The 16396-nt window shown below is 37.8% G+C and overlaps 1 protein-coding gene across 3 annotated transcripts in view; it reads right to left on the reverse strand.

Moving 5' to 3' along the window:
- Positions 1-4127: 4127 nt before the first annotated feature.
- Positions 4128-16396, reverse strand: part of LOC137638846 (putative polypeptide N-acetylgalactosaminyltransferase 10) — a 243033-nt gene continuing 230764 nt past the window's right edge. For all 3 annotated transcript variants that reach the window (XM_068371256.1, XM_068371257.1, XM_068371258.1), the window contains exon 11: positions 4128-16058. In XM_068371256.1, the coding sequence (XP_068227357.1) occupies positions 15885-16058 (174 nt within the window). In that variant the 3' untranslated portion in view covers positions 4128-15884. The remainder of the gene's footprint in view (positions 16059-16396) is intronic.

Consider the following 16396-nt stretch of genomic DNA (forward strand, 5'->3'; position numbering starts at 1 on the left):
CACAAGTGGCCGAACAGCGTGTGGTTCCCCCTGGCATTGGAACTACGGTTGAAGTTTCTACCGCTACCAGATCCAGTTCTGACCCAGCGAGTCCAGAAGTCGACTGTCTGCGCTTCATTACAGAAAACCCGGACCCTGCAGCTCATGATTTTCTCTCCCTAGCGGTGAGAAATCGTTTCGGGATTTCGAAAGCCAGCATAGACTTCCTAGAGGAATATAAGTGCAAATCTACTAGAAGGCAATATGAGTCATCTTGGAGAAAATGGGTGGCCTTTGTCAAGACGAAGAATCCGCAGGAGATCTCGACGGACTTCTGCTTATCTTTCTTCATCCACCTCCATGGTCAAGGGTTGGCAGCTAACACGATTTCAACGTGTAAGTCTGCTTTGACAAGGCCCATTCTATATGCCTTCCAGGTCGACCTCGCTAACGAGATCTTTAATAAAGTTCAGAAAGCCTGCGCTAGGTTCAGACCTTCAGCACCTCCAAAGCCCATTTCATGGTCTTTAGATAAAGTTCTTCATTTCGCTTCACTGTTGAACAATGAGGAGTGTGCGTTAAGGGATTTGAACCAAAAAGTTATTTTCCTATTTGCACTCGCGTCCGGGGCCAGGGTTAGTGAGATTGTAGCCCTCTCGAGAGAGGAAGGTCGTGTTCAGTTCCTGGATGGGGGAGAGCTGAACCTGTTTCCGGATCCTACGTTTCTCGCCAAGAACGAGTTACCCACCAACAGGTGGGGTCCCTGGAGAATCTGCCCTCTGAAAGAAGATTCATCTCTATGTCCAGTAGAATGCCTAAAGGTCTATCTTCGTAGAACTTCAGACTTCAAGGGTGGTCAACTATTCAGGGGAGAAACATCAGGCTCAAATTTATCACTGAAACAACTCAGGGCGAAAATCACATATTTTATTCGCAGAGCGGATCCTGACAGTACACCCGTAGGTCACGATCCGAGGAAAGGTGCCTCATCCTTAAATTTCTTTAATTGTATGGATTTTGAACATCTTCGTTCATACACTGGCTGGAAGTCTTCCAGAGTGTTCTTTCGTCACTATGCGAAGCAAGTGGAGCAACTAAAGAGATCTGTGGTAGCAGTGGGTTGCGTCGTTAACCCTGCTGTTTAACTCTGCGAGGAACAGTGATTTTAATTGGGACGATTAATTCCAGGGTGAGTGTGTAGTTACATACTGTGCTAAAAACTAAGTGTGAGGGCACCGAGTTCCCCATGTTGACTGTTCCACTTCCAAAGGTGAACCTAGCATAAGTGCAGACATGTGTGCCGAGCGTTTCTAACGCTAATGTGACTGATTAGTAATACAGACTTTTATGACTTTGATACCTCGGTATGTTAAAAGTGGCACTAATGTTTTTCTTTCAGATAAACAAGTTTCTGTTTACTATCATACTTATGCTTAAATTTTTGGTTATCCTCCTCTATATATATATATATATATATATATATATATATATATATATATATATATATATATATATATATATATATATATATATATATATATAATTGTTGTTAACCTGTCTATTTATTGTCTGTCAATAAACTTGTTCTTGAGAACCTTGCATCTCCTTCACCTGTGTCAATTTATTGGTAATAATTGAGCATTCATTCTATGTATATTTATCTGGGATAATTCTAATAGATTGTTCCTTTATGCAAGCTAATGTTGCATTAGTTTATGCTTTCCCTTAGCAGGAGGACTCCATCCCATAAGGGGACGGTGGCGGATTTACAAGTTTCCTCCTACGCGGATATAAACCTTTGTCCATTACAAGTATTGAGCGGAGAACTGGTCAATATTTCATATTGACGCAGTGGTTCTTTACAAACTATGCTTTACTTAATATAGGGTGAGACCACTATATTGGCTTGCCTGGTATTCATACATAGGTATATGTACTCTTCGAGACTTTTCCAGAGTCTAGTAGGACTCTTCCCTGTAGGGGGCAGGAAGCTCTAACATGGTTTATGGTTAGTTGAAAAGATGTATAACGGTAACATCTTAGGTCTCTAGGTCTAGTCGACCGGGGAAATACCTCCGGGGAGTACGGCACGTTCTGAGAATCCACAGATACAGTAATGCTCTGGTATACTTCCATCAGGACGACATGGCTTGAGCCCAAAAAACGGATTTTGAGCGAAGCGAAAAATCTATTTTTGGGTGAGATGGCCATGTCGTCCTGATGGACCCGCCCTTCCCTTTCTATGAAAGGGCTGTAGGTCCCCTCCCTACATACAGTATCTGTAGCACCTCGTGTATCGCTACAAGGAATACAGATGGCGCCAGGATCGGCGCAATGCACGCTTACGAAACGGGAGAAGAGAGAGCCTTGCGAACGGCTCTCCTTTTTCTTTCTCGTTTTTGTTTTCTTGCCAATTGACCCCTTCGAAGTGTTATCTCTGTTCGGGGTGCAGATTGCCATGTGGCGTGTCAAGAATACGTCCTCTGATATTTCGCGATATCCCTGGTTCTTTCATTAGGGATATTCGCTCCAGGAGTTAGAATTCTGGGTACCTTAAGGTATATTCTCTGGGAATATCGCCGTAGTTGTAATATACCCTAGGAAGCTACCCTATAGGAACTTCCATCAGGACGACATGGCCATCTCACCCAAAAATAGATTTTTCGCTTCGCTCAAAATCCGTTACTTAGTACTATGTTGCTTACGTAACACGATTGTGACGTCATAGAGATGGTGGAACAATCTCCGCCATCATGTTTAAAGAGTAGGTTCGTAAGTTTTACAGTAGGGGGAAAAAAATCCCATTCCTACCTGTTAAGATACAAACGTAGTTAAAGCACTAACACTCAGTAAAGATAAAATCCAACCAGCGAAGGCTAAAAATAAATTGTACATCACCAAGATAACTAATATACAGGTTATAGCGAGTGAAAAATCCAACATCTTGCCGCTAGCGCGGCAGGGAATATATGAGGGTTCCTGGAATGGTTCCTAGGTACCTCGCTAGGGCGCAGGGGTGGTACACCTGGCTATCCAATCAGCGATTGGCGCGAGTTTTGAATTTTCTGCCGTGACGTCAGGGACGTAAGCTATATATATATAACTACCGGGTAAGTCTTATGTTTAAAATCACAAAACTCTCCCTGACACTAGACACAGAGAATGCAGACCAGATTTGCCCATAACTAATTCCTTTGAACAATCTGTGCAGTGGTTGCTAACAGATCCACAGGAAGACCTACTTAAAGCACTAAATTCTCAATAATCTGGTCGAGTGGTAGTTCATCAGACTTGTGTGACTCAGAGAGACTGGTGCCATGAACATTTGCTTCTTGCCACTTACTGCTAGGTTCTCATTTTCTTAATAGAAGCTTAAGCATATTTGAAGGAAAGAAAACTTTTTTTATTGAATGATAAACATTGATAATTCAGAGCTTAAGAGAGAAGCATTATGAACATCAGAGGAGGTTCATAGAAATAATTATCTAACATGTTTTAATTGAGGTTAATTTCCTTTATTTTAACAGAAAGATAATGTGGTCTATAGTTATCAATTTGTCTTGAAATATAAGTGTTGTCAGAACTATACTGTAATAAGTTTCTTTAACACAAGAAATATTAGATAATAATTAATCACCTGGTGACAAAGAATTCCACCATAAACATTTTATGAAATAAGTTCTCTCCATTCGACTTTTCCTGTGTTCCTACTGCCTGAACTCCAGTTAGGTCTAAGCTACCTATGTCAAGTACAGTATATTAATAGAGCACTTAAAATCTTTTGTACATTTTCAACATGTTGAGATCTCAGATGGAAGGATAAATTATTTATTACTATACTGTAATGTTTCTTTAACACAAGAAATATTAGATAATAATTAATCACCTGGTGACAAAGAATTCCATCATAAACATTTTATGAAATAAGTTCTCTCCATTCGACTTTTCCTGTGTTCCTACTGCCTGAACTCCAGTTAGGTCTAAGCTACCTATGTCAAGTACAGTATATTAATAGAGCACTTAAAATCTTTTGTGTATTTTCAACATGTTGAGATCTCAGATGGAAGGATAAATTATTTATACAAAATTGAGATCTCACTTACAAAGAACATACAATAATAAAACGGCATCCAAATCAAAGTCATTAGTAAAAATCAACTTTATTCAAGTTTACAACACAGTTTCCAATTCAATCTACAAAATCTAGTGACTTTATTCATCCATAAATTACTGAGGATCCCTGCTGTCATGTTTAGCCTATAAAAAAGATAACCTATCTGGCTAACAATTATGCTAAAATGGTTTATGCATGAAGAGAGTAATGCTTAACAATGCTTCTATTTGATGCAAATACTGTACATTCCACTGAATTAAAAGAATTCTAAATAACGAACGTAAGATTATATAGTAGCATCCAAACAAGATAGTTTTATGCTTCGGCAAATTTTTACTTATATACAAATCAAATTTCAAAAAGCATTTAACACTTAATTACAGCGTGGCTATTGTAGCATCTTATGACACTGGACGGAATTGTTCACAGGACAGTTAGCGTATAATTATCTACTTTTCGTAATCTTACAATTTGAAATGTTGATGCATACAAAAACCTACCTGCAAAACCCTGTCATATTGATGGACATAATGACCTTACCCTCTAATGTTAGTGAAAAGTAATGATAACTAGAGGCATAAATTTAAAACTGAAGACTACTAGAAACACAATATGAAAAGCAAAGACGAGTAAAAGAAACCCAAATCAGTCAGCACATGCAGTGCTATGTACTGTATACGATTTCACCAGACAAACGTGGAGCAATATCTTTTTACTGAACTAACAATATGCAATAATTTCTTTATGTATAACATTTCACCAGATAAACAATATGCAGTAGCGATAAAATCTTGATATGTAAAAAACGGTAAACACTGTACTGCATACCAATTTAATGTCATGTAATAATTCTCTAGGCCTAGGGAAACCAAACCATGAATTGCATCATGTATTAACTTCAAAATGATATGTTAAACCTACCTGAAAAGTTATATTCCTCACTTACGTGTAATTGACTTAAAGGTAAACTGTAATTTTGCAAAATTTATAAAGGAAAATTGAGATAAAGGCATACCTATAACATTTTTTTTCCGTACACAGAACACTGATATGCCTTCATGATGCCCTCTCAATAGCCCGAGGAATTCATAGTGCAGTAGCTTCCCTATAGATTTCCTACAAAAATTTTAGAATTAACATTGAGGATACTTTATACATCTTAAACAATTGTTTGCTTTAATTTGAAATATTTCTTTCTCTTATCCATAAAAAGATAACAACAGCCACCCAAGTTATCCCTTTTAGCCCAGGAATTATAAAAACAAATACAGTACCCAAATGACCAATAGTATTACAGTTGTGTAGATGCTACTAGATAAAAAATAAATACTGTAACTGTGTTCAAACAAGATCCAGCCTACAATATTCAGCAATGCAATAGAATACAAGAACTTCCTATATATGAAAAAGTGGGGTAAGATGGAGAATGAATGCAGTGTGCTCGGCACAGCACATTTTAGGTGGTATTGAAGTTCCTGTCAAATTATTTCTGCGTAATGGTTAAGAGGTTCTGTTTCTTGTCTTTTACTTTTTCCATAGTTTATTCTCTTTCCACCCAGCTGCTCGACTTATTTAACTTACACTTCTATTTGAATCTTATATCTAATTAAAGAAAAAGTCTTCTTAACAAATCTAAGGTGTCTACATACCAGATTCAATAACACTAAAGTACCGAGTACTGTACTAATAATGATAAAACGTTTTTACCCGCTCTTCAAATAGGAAAGAATCTAAATGGTAATAATCTTGTGTTTCAAATTATGCCATATTATAATCACTAGCTAACTTGTAGGTCCAACTGAGCAAGGAAACTTAAACAACTTTTTTCAAAATAATCTGCTACAGGACAGTAACACTTTCAAGTGTTCAACAAGACTTTTGATCTTTCATTGCCTTTTTTTTATATCAGATTTTACATTCTCAGAACTCGACTTTGTGAAGTTCTATCTCACCTAGGTCATTATCTATGATCTTTCATTGTTTAATTTTTTTCAGAATACTTATTGGTTTAATGTTTTTATATTCATATTTTCTATTTTTCAGTCAAATTGTTGATTGCATGTCAACACCATTCAACAAAGAGATATATAAACCATATTACTATACACACAAATTGCCCAAAAGAGTCCTACTTGGTTAGTTTCATAGCACTTTGGCTACTACATGTATTTATACTAAGATAATACTGTTTTATAACAAATTAATGTGAGATCAAACTCAAAATTAGACATTTGACACCAAGAATTTTTGGACTTTTCAAAGAAGCAACAAGGAAATACAAATTTCCACAAAACTTACCGAGTCTAAACCTAACAATCACATTGTATATAAAGTTAACTATAGTATTTATCTTGAATTACACCTGTAAAATAAATCAAAATCCTCTAAGAGAAAAATAGAAGTTACAGGAAACTTTCAAAACATTCAGAATTAGGTGTTACAGAAGCAGTTTTAGAATGTGATTACCTTATAAAATTTAGATGGATAAATGAAATAAATAGCATATTACATCTTATTTCCAAAGTTAATTTAATGAAATAGACTATATCTACCTTTAATATCAATGGCATGTTTTATAAAATTTTTGCTACTAGCTGTACATTAATCTCCCCAGGCATTAACATAATGAAATTTCCTATCATCTGAACTATTTTCCAACAAATACGTAGATATAAATATAAACAACAGTTGACTGTACAACACAGCATTAAGTCGCTGTAAAATATTCCAACTATAGATAACATATATGGTAAAAATGAAAAACTATAATAAAAAGCAAAATACAAACATTATACATAAAAAATAAAAGCAAAGGTAAGCAAAAAAATAGGGGACTGGTAAATAAACTCATAAATTATGGATGACTCAAATGCAAAACTGCCTTCTTACTTTCAAGTTCCTAAGAATGTTTAAACCAAATTATTTGGAAATCAGCACTCACTAATGATGTAATTGAGTTTAAGATTTTGGTAAAAACTTGGAAGATGGTCAATTCATTGGTCATAAGCATAGTTTGTTCCAACACAAATACAAACCACTGTCCTTTATTTATAGAAGAAAGATAGCAAAGGCTGGAATAGAGCAGTTAGAACTTTCAGGGTGTAAACAAATGGAAGGTAATTACCATGTCAGCAGTCAGCAGTCAGCAGCGGGGAGGTAACTAGGCCTCTATAGCTCACTGTAACCTCACCTGGATTTTAGCCATCAGTGTGTAAAATTGATCCTCTCTGCCTGGAATATTTTTGGCAGTTTCTGCTTATTTTCTAAAGCTTGTTGCGTGCAGCACATTTATGAGCCGTGTTGAAGTTGATCCTCTGCATGCCATGCAGAGGACATTCATGTTCGGAAGCCTCTCCATGTAGGGAGTGGGTATCCTCACTGTGGGTGCTGTTTGGCAGATAGAAGAAGGGGTCTTCCTCTAGGTCTAAGAAATCCTGGTTGGCTTTTCATTCTCACAGGGATTCTCCACTCAAACTCTTCCAAGCAGTCTCCTCTGGAAGACACTCAGGAAAGATTGATGGCCCTTTATCACTTGGTCAGAACCAGGGGGAGAGAAACCCTGCTGTTTTTTCTAACGAAACAATGGAGCCTCCTCCTCTGGATATTTATTCACTATTCCTTCCTTTAAGAGAGCCAACACCCTATGCTTACTGCGACCTTCCCTGAGTATTAGTTCCTGGAGGAGAAACATTGCCTTCAAATGGATGCATCAAAGGTTCCTCCACATCAGGCTTCCCTTTCCTTAGCTGATGCCTCCACAGATCTCCCTTCACGGCTTGCCCCTTCGGAGCCTCTTTCCCACCAGAAGTCTCCTACAGTTGGTGTTCATCCTCCGAGGTCATCATCAAGGGAACACTGCAGCTCTTCGGATCCTGCCCTACGAGCTAGGCCGGGTTGTAGGCGCGATCTTTCTTCTACAGAGACAGACCCCAGACTCTCTCTCAGTTGGCATAGATTTTCCCCTGCTGATTCCTCGGCCAGACTTTCGCCTTCAAAAAACTACCCCTGCCGGACCTTCACAAGGTGCCCTTTCCTGTAGAGGATCCTCGTTTCTGTAAGAGAGTGGGGTATTACTCCTCTCATGAGCCTGCCTCATCTTTGCCACCTAGGAGATCGTCAGTCATGTACCCTGCTGCCTCGCCTTGCTTCTCGCCCAAGCTCTTCAGATCGTCCCCAGAGAGATCCTCGTCACACCTGGAGGATCGCAAGGCTTCCCGTAACAGTCAGCACATTCGCTACCCTAAGGAATCCAGCTGTCATTTGCCTTCACACACCAGATGCTCCTTACCATTGTGCTTCAGATGTTCCTTACTTGACATTGCGATCCAAGCATCCGTTTTCTGCGCATTCCCAAGATTCTCCTTTACTGCATCACAGACAGCCTTCAGGATGACCCACATCCTCCAGGCATTCCTTGCCTTTGTGATCAAGGTACAATTCATCTTTGTGCTCTGACCATGTCTCTTCAGTTTGATCCAAACATGATTCTTCCAGGGCTTTACGCTACGAGTTCTCTTCGCCTTCTCGCTCCGATCAGGCATTGCCTTTGCTTAGTGGGAGCTCTTCTCGTTCGACTACACTTTCCCCCTTACATGACAATAATGTTTCTCCTTCAGCTTCGATCTAACTACCTCCATGTCAAGGCATGCTTCTTAACGGCCAGGATCCCCTCGCCTTTTAGGTTTTTCTTCAAGGATTAGAGGTTGATTTTCTGCACCTTATTCTCATGAAAAATTACAGGTTGATCCCGCTCAACTTCTTAGAGGATGTCCCTGATCCAGTGCCCAGAGACCATTGCCAGACCTTTTGCCTCATTGTCTCCCCTTTCAGCAGGCACTCAGGAGCCAAAGGACTTGAAGTTGGTCAAGAAAGGTACTCCTTCGTCCCTTAAGGAACAGCAGTAATCTGCCTCGCTCCACGTGACTACCATTTCTCAGCCCACTTCTTGAATCATAATTGTCCAAGAGCCAGTCCCTCTAGAGGAAGTGGATGTCCAGGAAGATTCCCCTTTGGAAGAATTGTCAGAAGAGTCAGCAGATGCATTCCCTTTGCCAGCTGAGCCCAATACACCACTGACCAAGGAAGGGAAACCCGAACCTCTGTTCATGAAGGTAATCAATAACAGACCTACTCCTGGGTGACAAAGAGAAGCCTTGCCCAATTTCATTCACTGAACGCATTGTTCAGTGAATGGAATTAGGCAAGACTTTTCTTCTTCACCAAGGAGTAAGTGTGTCATTAACCTTCTCTGTCACTCTCCTCCCAGTGCCAAGCCCAAGTTAAAGCTTCCATGAACATTGATACCCAAGGATGTCCTGCAGGCAGTAAGAGAAGGTAACTGGGGGAAAAAGACTCAGATCTAGAAAGTCTTATCATTTGGTTTTCATTCAGATACCAAAGCAGAGGAAGTATTACAGAGTCCATGAGGCTAATTAATCGCCTCTTCTGTTGGATCCCGCCGTGGCCAAGTTAATCCCTGGTTGTTTGTCGGACAGGTTGTCCTCTTTTTCCCAGGCAATGAATGCCGCAGCTTCCTGGATCAATACCTGGTCCAGCACAGTGGGATATCTGGAGAATACAAAAGACCTCTCCCTCTCAAGGAAAAAGAAGACACTTAAGGACATTATTCTTACAGGGATCACAGCAGTTGAGTATTGTACCTGATGTTTCAGGTCACCTCCCATTGGACTAACTGGATTCTTAAGTGTTGTGAGGCCATCATGTCTAGGCTGTACAATTGACACTGCAAACAAGAACCCAAGGACCAATCTTCCCTGTTCCCCTTGAAAGCAACCACTGCAACCACCAATAACTGGAGGAAGGAGACGTAGAACTCGGTAATGCAGAGAGCAGTGTCCTTCAAACAGCTGCAGCTCTCAATGTCTCTTATCCAAGGCCTTCGTAAAAGGATGGGCATGAGGAGCTTGCAGTACCTCAGGTCATCATGGTTCCAGCATCAAGACGATCCACAGTTTCTGGTTCCTTTGAGATCAAGCTCCAAGGAAAATCTTCATTGGTGGACCAATCTCTCCAACCTCAAAGAAGGCTGTCCTTTGTCGTGTGACTCAGAGCTCAAACTCTTAACGGATACATCATGTAAAGGATGGAGAGCCCATCTTAACTAGCACATGGCCTCAGAGACCTGGTCAACATCACATTGTCTAGATCACATCAACCTATTAGAGTTGAAAGTAGCCTGGTTGGCCTTACAGCAGTTTTGCCCTCTTCTTTGAGAACACTCGGTTGTGTTAATGAGTGACAACACCACTATGGTGTCTTACATCTGTAAGAAAGGAAGGACTAAGTCCTCATCGCCTGTGTCTGCTAGCAGTGGAAACTATAGAATGGGCAGAGGACGATGCAATCTCCATCTTTGCCTGCTTCATTCTGGCCAAGAGGAATGTCTTAGTGGATCAACTGAGGAGGGGGACTCAAATGCTTAGTGAACAATGGTCTTTGAGTCCTCAGATAGAAAGAGAAGTATGGACTTTGTTGGGTTCTCCAATAATCAACCTTTTTGCAATAGCCCTAAATGGTAAGCTACTAGTTTACCGACCAACCATCCTTAGGAGTGGCTCAACATTTACGTCTTTCCTCCGTTTTACGTTCGAGAAGAGTGACCAACAGTCAGATATGCCCAATCTTCTAATGACCTTGATAACTCCAATGTGGCCTCACTGTGACTGGTACCAGATCTTCTGAAGCTGTTCTCAGAAGTCCTGAAAGAACTCCCACATTTTTGCAGCAGCCCCATGTCAGGATCTTTCATAGCACAATAACTTCCGTGCAGCTTCACTTCCTTTATCAAAAAGGATTTTCCCAGGAAATTACTCTCCAGAATTCTGGATACCTCCAAAAGTCCTCTACAGCGGTGTATCAGGTCGAGTGGGCGGTCTTCTGTGGTTGGTGTCGTGGAAGGGGTACCTCTCTGCTCTAGGCCTCTCTTGCAGTGATCGCAGACTTCTTGTACTACCTTCAGAGAGAGAAATTCTCCTCAATTTCTGCAATAAAAGGCTATTGCTCAACCTAGAAGAAAGTCTTTAGACTTACCGGATTAGAACTTTCTTCTTCAGAGCAAATCTCGTTTCTCATATGAAGTTTTGAGCAGTCCTGCCCTCCAATTGAGGGTAAGCTTCCTGCTTGTATCGTGGTCAAGGCTCTAGCCTCGTTTAAGAAGGCTCCCTTTGAACCTCTGAGACACACCTTGGATAGGGACCTGACCCTGAAGACAGTGTTTCTCCTGGCTTTAGCTTCTGTCAATCGTGTGAGTGAGCTCCCCGGGCTTTCATTCGACAATACCCACTCAAGGGAGTGGAGCAAGCTCTCTCTGCGCTTCGTCCCTGATTTTGAAGCTAACACCCAGAACCGGTAGACATCAGACTAAAAGGTTTTATCTTTCCAGATTTCAAGCCTTTGTGGGGTAACTGAGGATCCTGATAAACTCCTACTGTCTGGTTAGGGCACTGAGGTGCTGCCCAAAGTGTACTAGGCCGTTCAGAACCCCTCTTTGAGATTTATTCATCAGCACAAGGTAATTACCTGCCAGTTGTTTACACCTCATCAAAAATTTTAAATGGTGTATTCAAACCTTTGCTGTTATTCATCCTCTATTAGTAAAATACTCAGGTTTGTATAGTTAGGAAAAATACAAATTAGTTTTAAAATTTGTCACTTTCCTTTCAAATAAAAACCTTTTGCATTTTTTAAAACTTTAAGCTTTGTAAAAGAAAGTCTTCACTTTGAAATATGAAAAAGCTGCAAAAATTTACTTTGTTAACTACTCTTTGCTGCTATCAATTCAATATCTCCAATCAGTAATTCAGTGCTGAGGTTCAACAGCACAGAAATTACATAAAATTGATGTGAAAAACTTTACTTTTCTCACTTCCAAAATTACCAAAAAGTACTATGCTGAGATACTTTATCTTTGGATATAAAAATAAAATCACTCATCTTTATCCTCCTATTGATGTACAATATATTATTACAAAACAAATGATGGTAAAGGCAGACGTGACAATAAACATCTAAACTCAATAATATGGGGTTACATGATATACATCTTGTTTTGCATCAATTTTTTTTTTATCTCACATTTAGGAAAATGATGTCTGCCTTGGAATGCATCACTATCATCTCAAAATCATCAGTAGAGCAAACATCTTAATCCAAGTTTTAGTGGTTTATCAAGTTCCTCTGATTCTATGAGTTAGGGGAAAATATTACAAAACTTCCATACTCATAGGGTTTAAAATTCAACTTTTATTAGGAGTTGGTTAAGATCAAGCTCTAGGACTGTATTCAACAAATTACAGCCTAAAACCTAAAGTTGAAGTGACAAACCACGGAAGTATTTAAACTCAGCACCATTTAAAGGAAACATAAAGTATACAGTGAAACTACTATGACTGTTTATAACTGAATAAACAGATCATTGAAATATATAGGTACAACACACCAAATTGTAATCAAAAGATTCTTGATTATCATGCTTAAAGTAAAATCAAAGCCAAACAAATAATCATACAAATTTGCTTTACATGAAGAAATAAACTACAAATATGACTGGAATGTTCAAGCTTCAGTGGTCTGTTATCATACCACTCTTTTGACTTTTACATTCATGATAAGATAAATTGGCAAGCATGTTACAAGACATGAGATTTGCACTACCAAAGAAACAAATCAATCAATTCCAGTGCACCAAGATATATACATGTATGAAATTGTATGAAAAAAAATGGAATCCAATTTACTAAGAAAAGATTTACAGCCACAAAAGACTACATTAAACTGATTAGCAAAAGTCTTACAAAAAATAGATAAACTCTCTGTATCTTCAAATGCAAAATAAATACAAATATAACAGTAAAAGTAAAAGTTAATGGAAAAAACCATGTGTAGAGAAAAGGCAATCACAAAAATTGGGAAGAGTTATATCTATGAAAATAATTATGACACAACAGGTTCCCTCATTAAACAAATGGCTGTTACAACATACCAGTAGTAAACACAATCTCTGACTGCTAGGTCATGCTGTAGTATTTGGAATAAAAATAATCATCATAATTTAAGATAAAACTTGCTTACCTCATAAAAAGGTCATCATGAAGCTCTACAAATGAAAAGGCCATCATCTACCTGTACAGTAAAACTTACTAAGTGCCAAAAAATTCTTGACTCTTGACTTGTATCATTACCCAAACCTACCGCACTTATTAGAAGTATGTTTTTTTATCATACATACCAAGAATTCTAACTGAATTTCACTAATAACACATGATCTGTATTACTAGTTACAATTAGTAGGCCTTAATCATCCATATAAAGCCATTTAGCTGAATAATTTAACATACCTGTTATGTTAACGTGCGACACAAGTACAGTACTTTACAAGTACCACTATCCCTAAGGCTAAGGCCGTGTCTGCTTCACTACGTAACAATGCAATACTTATGGCCACTGGAAACCCGTATACAAGAAGGAATGTAACTGTATCTGTTGTGTAATTTCCTAATCCTTACATAAATGACTTAGATCTAAACACGCCCATAAAAAACTATAAACCACACAAGTATTTGGCAAAGTAAAACCTAGTTGATGGTCAAGAAAAATACTGTCAGAAACAGATGTACAGAAAACTTACATTTCAGAAGGAAACACATCTTACACAAAATTAAAAGAAGGGTGATGTTCTGGTTTTCCTCCAAATGACTCAAATAGGGCAGGACCTCTACCACACTACCTCAAGCTGAACTTTAGTTTGAAAAAATAAACCCACCATAATACCAGTGGGATGAACTACAGCATAAATACTGTACATAAAAAAGGAATAAAACTTCTATACATTCATTAAATTTGGTATTTAATAAAAACATATGACACACTACTTCATAAGAAGTAATCAGTTTTAACAAATACAAACTTAAACACATTCACTTCTCTAAGAGGATATAAAAGTCGTGGCAAGTGACGACATTAACGGGTTACCGTTAAAAAAGTAGGACAAGGGTTACTTTGGGGTAGGTTATTGAAAATAATTTTGCCTAAAGGATTAATGGAAAAGCCTACCTACAAAGAAACTAAAATGCAAGCCTTCGTAAATTAATAAAAAAAACAAGCATATAACATTATAATAATGGAATGTTTGTAAATATTATGATCAACTCCAAGAAAACTTCTGGGACAGTATAATGAAGATCTAATTTCTGTTACAGATCACAAATAATGATGACATGAACTTGTTCATCTTGCCCCCAGGAATCCTTGACTCTTTTCTAGTATTGAGTGGGAAAGGAGCATATGAATTACATTTCAAGCAATACAGTATATTATATGGAGATACTGTAAGTGTCCTAAGTTAGGGAATATACGTGTTAAATTTCACTGCTCAGATTCAGAGCACTGATACAGAACTACATTCAAGCAGAAAGTGAAAATCCTGCTTTGCAGCAATAAATTCTAATTTTTTTAACTAGAAAACTCCATTGTCATAAGTGTCCTACAGTTTTTTTCCTCCTTATGTCAATGTTCGTTACAGCATTTAAAAGAAAGCTGACTACCTTCCATAGGAAAACAGTAAATCTTCTAATACCATTACAATTGCAACCATGATATCGTATTAAACTTTTTCTATGATACTCAACATCATCAACTGTACATCTAGTGGTCATTCATGAACAGATGTTGATCATTACTATACTATTTTTGGTAGTAATTCAGTACCAAAGATAAAATGCTATAATTTCTCAGATTTAACTATCAAGGACTAATATCGTACTTGGATCATGCAGTCCTGAATATAGAAATTAGTTTTATTGGGTAATTTCAAATACAGGTTTCTAGGAACATTCTATTATGCAGTTCTACGATCTAAGAAAGAAGTTTCCAGGGGACATTACTTTTAAATATACAATCCCACATAAATTGCAAAAATCACTTTTCTCCTCTCCTACTAATCTGAAAAAACTCCATTTTATTACTCAAGCCTAAATGTTGGTAGATTATTCAGAAAATTCTGTAAAAGAATCATTTAAAAAATATACAGTGCACCATTCTACACACTAAAATATTTTCTATTTCAATTAGATCCTACACATTTACCTACAAAGCGATACCTAATCACAATTCATACACAATAAACAGTCTATTCCTAATTATAAAGAAAATTATCTCCTTAACTAGAAAATGTGTCCAAAATGTATGTCCGCGATCTTTATTACCCACCACAAAAAAAAGCCAAATAAGGCATAACTACTACATATAAGAATGAACTTCTACTTCTATTCTATGAAAGAGGCATAAATTCTGTCCTAGAATAATATAGGGAATTTATAGATTTGAACCCTGTACTAACCGTCTAAGTTACCTAAGCACCTTGTGATACACAATAAGATGAGCATTGTTAAAGACAAAATGAAATTTTCATCTACTACAACCTTAAAGGGACTAGAGGGTATTCTACCCAAGGACTAAGCTGAATGGTGATAATGCCCCATCAAAATATCTTGCATGACTTTGTCAAAGATGCTAATATCAATAATAAATGAAGGTTTACTCTTCACTGTAATGAGCATAAAAAGACCTAACTACATACCTATATCATGTTCTTTTTCCACAACTCATGCAGACATTTTTCTGCATTTCCAACAAAGTTGTTGATATACATGACATGACTGACGGACTTTACATCTGTAGCCGACTCATATTTTTTTTAAATCACAGTTTACACGACTAACTGATTTTACATCTGTAGGCCCGTCACATTTTTTTTTAAATGCTCCATCACAGTCTACAAACCAGGCCCAGCAGAGTCCCAGTTTGCTAGACGTTCAGCATCAAAATTTTCAAAAATCCACTTCTGTGATTTCTTCTCTGGATCACAAGATGACACATAAATTTCCTTATTCCCTGGGTCACAGTCAAGGCATCGGGGATTGCCACCATGAATAAGCCATTGTTTTGCCTGTAAAATATCAAAAATACATGAGGCTATTTTTATAAATACAGTAAGTATATTGATAACTCTCCCAAATGTCAAAGAGAAATCAAGCATTTACATTTCACAAACTAATGTTATAAAAAATTTCTTATGATAAAAAAATTGTTGTATACAAATTATTGTTTGACATAAACACTCTACATCTTAAGACAAGTAGGGAAACCAGTCATATGAATTGTAACTAGTTACTAACAATGCAAACACCTATTGCTAGATGGTCATTTAAGGAAGGAGTTAAGTTGCAAAGGCACCTTATAATATGCAATCATTATCTAAACTGATAGGTGACTGTATATGCTGAT

The sequence above is a fragment of the Palaemon carinicauda genome, chromosome 3 (genome assembly GCF_036898095.1).
Source record: "Palaemon carinicauda isolate YSFRI2023 chromosome 3, ASM3689809v2, whole genome shotgun sequence".
Lineage (NCBI taxonomy): Eukaryota > Metazoa > Arthropoda > Malacostraca > Decapoda > Palaemonidae > Palaemon > Palaemon carinicauda.